This window comes from Nanorana parkeri, unplaced genomic scaffold (genome assembly GCF_000935625.1).
Source record: "Nanorana parkeri isolate BGI_ZX_2015 unplaced genomic scaffold, ASM93562v1 scaffold890, whole genome shotgun sequence".
Taxonomy (NCBI): Eukaryota; Metazoa; Chordata; class Amphibia; order Anura; family Dicroglossidae; genus Nanorana; species Nanorana parkeri.
This window is the reverse complement of record NW_017307158.1, coordinates 802,023-806,975: the sequence shown is the minus strand read 5'-3', so window position 1 is coordinate 806,975 and position 4,953 is coordinate 802,023. Positions and strand designations below refer to the sequence as shown.

At 50.1% G+C, this 4,953-nt stretch overlaps 1 protein-coding gene across 1 annotated transcript in view; it reads right to left on the bottom strand.

The window, feature by feature from the left end:
* Positions 1–280, bottom strand: part of LOC108794726 (zona pellucida sperm-binding protein 3-like) — an 8,468-nt gene extending 8,188 nt beyond the window's left edge. The window contains exon 1 of the mRNA XM_018565815.1: positions 71–280. Coding sequence (XP_018421317.1) covers positions 71–280 — 210 coding nt within the window. The remainder of the gene's footprint in view (positions 1–70) is intronic.
* Between the last annotated feature and the right edge of the window lie 4,673 nt (positions 281–4,953).

The following is a 4,953-nucleotide window of genomic DNA, read 5'->3' as shown; positions in this document are numbered from 1 at the left end:
GGGGGGGGGGAGGAGGAGAAATGGAAGATAAGGGGGCAGGGGAATTAAAGCACACGTGTGGGTTCTTTACCTGCAAATCATTGCCACAGTCCTGAAGGCCAACCTGGAAGATGACTGTATCAGTGCTTTGGGTGGTTGGCTGGCAGCGTTGGGGTCCCAGGCTCAGAGCAGAGGGTTTCACCAGCTTCCCATTTCTATAGAGATCTCTCTGGACAGTAATCACCATGCCGTCCTCTCCACACTGAACCCCGACAGGCGATCTCCCAACCACCTGCGGCATCTGTCGGGGAATGCCACCAGAATATCTACTAGATAACCCAAACTGAGCCCCACCGCTAGCAGCCCCAAACCCATGCACAGGAAAACCACCACCCCATCTAGAAGACCCCAGGTGAGGTACAGCCTGCTGGTAGCTCCTCCACCAATCTGACTGGCGCTTCTGTCTTGCCAAAACTCTCTCGCCAAAGACCAGCATCAGGAGCAGCACCCAACTCCAACAGCTTCTCACCCTCAGACCCATCCTGATTGCAAGAGGAACAGCACAATGAGGGAGAAAGACAGAGCTGCCTTTTATACCCCCCCCCCAGGCTGAAGCATCACATCCACCTGAACTGCTCTCCCCTACTAATGATTGCTGTGAAAACTTCATGATATATAAATCCAGGCTGAAGCATCACATCCACCTGAACTGCTCTCCCCTACTAATGATTGCTGTGAAAACTTCATGATATATAAATCAACTAAACTGACATAGGAAACCATTGATCTTTGCGTTGCAGTATTTGCAGTAAAACGCAGGTTAGCCCCCATTAGCCCCCATTCTCACCAGCAAGCATGACAACGCTCAACTTGAAGAATCCCATTATTTTACACGGTGCCCATTGCTTGACGCTCGAAAAAGTACTTAAGCTTGTTTCATGGCAAAGCCCCCATAGACTTCAATGGGAGAGCCTGAGACTCGTGCAATTTGCGCTTAACAAACATCTCCTCCTACTACTAACTAGCTTTCCATTGGCTAAAACAAAGTCGCTGAGGCCTATAAAATGTGCAAAAAAGCTTCAAGATTCCTCAAAAGCCGTCACGCCTCAAATAGGAATGGGGGGGGGGGCTTACTGTTGTTATGCGAGTCCCATCGCACTCCTGACCGTAGCTATCCCAAAGTAATGGGTGCAGCAGTGACAAGCAGTTGGCGCTGCGTTTGCAGACAATGAAGATCAGGAAAAGTCACCGGCGCTCCAATAGTGATGCAAGCACGTCTTTTATTGACGCATGTTCGCATGATCACAAAGCAAATAACATTTTGGGGCTGCATAGGGGCCCTTCATCAGGCAAACATTGCTGGGGATTTTTCCTGATGTTCATGGGGGGCTTACTGTGACACGGTATGGGGCAATGTGGCGTTGAATGGCCCTTTAATGCACCATTAGCATATTCCATTCAGAAGCGGTGCTCTTCATTGAAAGAAAGGGGTCCTGTGTGTGTTGTTGCATGTTATGGGGGTCATTTATAGTGCCCCTAGGTGGCGCTGAGGAGTATTTCTATACTCTTTAGGGGCATCTAGGGGCACTATATGTCATGCATATGGGTGAAACTTTTATAGATGAACCCCAAGGAGTTCTGTCAGCCCATTAAAGCCTTCTGTGACGCTACAATGTACCTTGAGGGGTATTTCACTCACCAGGAAGTTACAGAAGCTGCATATAGCCTCCCATAGATGTCAATAGATGTACCTGGCAGTACACGGGTACACGCCGGGCTTTCAAAAACATGCATGCGTATGGGTGCACCACCCCAAACACCATTTGTGTTCAGGGTTGTGCGTCCATACTCATGTGCGTGTTTATGCAACTCCAGCATATACCTGTGTACTGCCGTGTACATCCATTGACTTCTATGGGAGGCTATAGGCAACATCTATAGCTCCCTGGCGGGCAAAATTTCGACAACATTTATGTTGTTCGGTCACAGGCGGCCATGTGCGTGAACCCTTCTGCAGGGCGGTAACTTGCAGTGATGCACTTGCTTTAATGTACCGTGAGTGGGACCTTAGGCCTGAATCAGACCTGTCATGCATTGTAACACACCAGCACACTACAACAACACCACAACATACGGATGACTCGCACATGTGTATTGTGTTGTTAGGGTGCCCTGGCTGGGTGCGTTGTGGTGACACTGTAATCCACCCCGCCATGTATTGTGTGTCACTGTAACACACGGTAAAACACGTGGAGCGAGGAGACCAGGAATAAAAGTCCCGTCTGCTGTCATAGCAACCAGGTTCATGTTTCCAGTGAAAGATTAAAAAAAAGGAATAGTTGCCACGGGCAACAGTCGCCATATCTGCTCTAGGTTACTGGGCTCTACCTCTCAAAAGTTGGCGTGAGTGTAGGATCTGCACTTTTGTTTTGGCCAATGGAAAGCCATATTATCTGTGACATCATATGTCGTCGTCCTTGGATCTGCTTCCTCTGTGTGGTGTTGTCGTGTCTTGTGTCGTGTCTTGGGCCTACCCAGGCCCTCCGCCACTCGCCACCGCAGTTCTCTGTAATGGGCATCACAGGGGTCGTAGAGGTTTTTGTGGGCCCTCACCAGGCCGGTGAAAGTCTCCACATCCAGCGTGGACACTACTGAACCCTCCATTTTATTCACAGGCCTGAGGTTGCTAGGAAGAGATTTCCAGTCGCTAGGCGCAAAAATGCACAAAAACATTTCTGTCCGGCGTTTTCAGGTGCTCGCACTGAAGCCCATGGGGCTGCAACTGTGCGATTCTGACCCCAAAAAGCACTATTGGAGATAATGGGCAGCTTCATGTTGGGCGTTGTCATGGGAAATTGCTCAGGTGTGAATGTGGGCCTACCCATGCGCTGAGGCTCAAAGTGTACATCCAGATTCTTCTTACTTTAGGATTGGGTGAGGAATCGTTAGACCCCTGCTGGGTTTTTACTGCTATCCGGGGCTCTGTTAGAGAGATTTCCCTTCGCTTCCTGTTACACCTGGTTCACACCTGTATGTTTTGTAGCGCGTTTAACGCTCTACGAACGCTCTACAAAATGCTCAAACATGAAAATCCCATTGTTTTCTATGGGTATGGTTCACACCTTGCCGTATTTCAGCCCGTCTGACGCGCTACAAAACGGCCTACGCCTGAAAAGGTACAGGAGCTTCTTTGCGGCGTTTTTGTCGCGCGTTTCCATTGGGATACAGCCAAGTAGCCCTCGGAAACGCGCGTTTGTCACGCGTTTTTTTTAGAGCTAATCGCGGTAAAAACGCGCGTCACGAAACCCGCGACAAACGCGCATATTCAATACGCCTAGGTGTGAACAGAGCCTTAGGCTGACAACATTTTACCAAATAAAATGCTTTTATTTGGTAGTCTCAGGGGAGGCTTGGACCCCGGTCAGACTTTTATTTCTGCCTGTGCTCCTGTTGCAGATTTTCCCTTACTTCCTGTCTGTTGAAACCATTGTCGGCAGGACAGGAAGTGAGGAGAAATCGCCCTAATGGAGCCCTGGATAGCAGTACAAAACCGACAGAAGTTCTAATCCTTCCATCCCTCCCCAAAAAAGTAAAGGCAACAAATGAAAACTTAGGTGTCACTTGATCTTAAGGGCCCGGTCACACCTTTCATTGGTGCATCACCACAACACGCATATCAATGCGCACGATACTGCAACGCATGTTAATGCTCCTTGCATCATTTTGAATGGCACCCCAATGCACTAAGACAAGGCAGCTTCAATATACATATGTTGCAGCACACCAGAGCATATGGTGAGACACTACCCTTGTGTTGTGATGCGATGCGTTGCCAAAATTCGTGCATGTCTGTTATTTGGACATTTGGTGCGTTACGTTCATGTAATCAGGTTGCCTTAAGTCCCTGTTCACACCTGTGTATTCTGAAGCGCTTCGGGTGTCTGGTGACAATGCGCAACACAAGGACTTTCTGTGGGGCCCGTTCACTCCTATTCAATGCTCTTCCGTGCAACTTGGAGAATGGTGCAGATGCTGATTTCAATGCGTTTTTAGCCACATAGACTTCAATAGAGCGCATGAAAAACACATGTAACACACATTTTTGGGCACCAGCATCTTAGCAGTCAATGGCGTTGGGTGGCCCAATGTCATGGGTTGGTAAGACGCTTCTTGCCACACAGCGTCATTGGCTGGTATGACGCTCCTGACCACAGTGTCCTTGGTTGGTAAGACACTCCTGGCCACACAGTGTCCTTGGTTGGTAAGACACTCCTGGCCACACAGCGTCCTTGGTTGGTAAGACACTCCTGGCCACACAGCGTCCTTGGTTGGTAAGACACTCCTGGCCACACACCGTCCTTGGTTGGTAAGACACTCCTGGCCACACAGCGTCCTTGGTTGGTAAGACACTCCTGACCACACAGCGTCCTTGGTTGGTAAGACACTCCTGACCACACAGCGTTCTTGGCTGGTAAGACACTCCTGACCACACAGTGTCCTTGGTTGGCAAGACACTCCTGACCACACAGTGTCCTTGGTTGGTAAGACACTCCTGACCACACAGCGTCCTTGGTCGGTATGACGCTCCTGGCCACACAGCGTTCTTGGTTGCTAAGACGCTCCTAGCCACACAGAGTCATTGGTTGGTAAGACACTCCTGGCCCTACAGCGTCCTTGGTTGGTAAGACACTCCTGGCCACACAGCATCCTTGGTTGGTAAGACACTCCTGACCACACCGCGTCCTTGGCCGGTATGACGCTCCTGGCCACACAGCGTCCTTGGCTGGTAAGACACTCCTGGCCACACAGCGTCCTTGGCTGGTAAGACACTCCTGGCCACACAGCGTCATTGGCTGGTAAGGCGTTCCAAGCAACACAGTGTCATCGTGCCACACAGCGTCCTTGGCTGGTAAGACACTCCTGGCCACACAGCGTCATTGGCTGGTAAGGCGTTCCAAGCAACACAGTGTCATC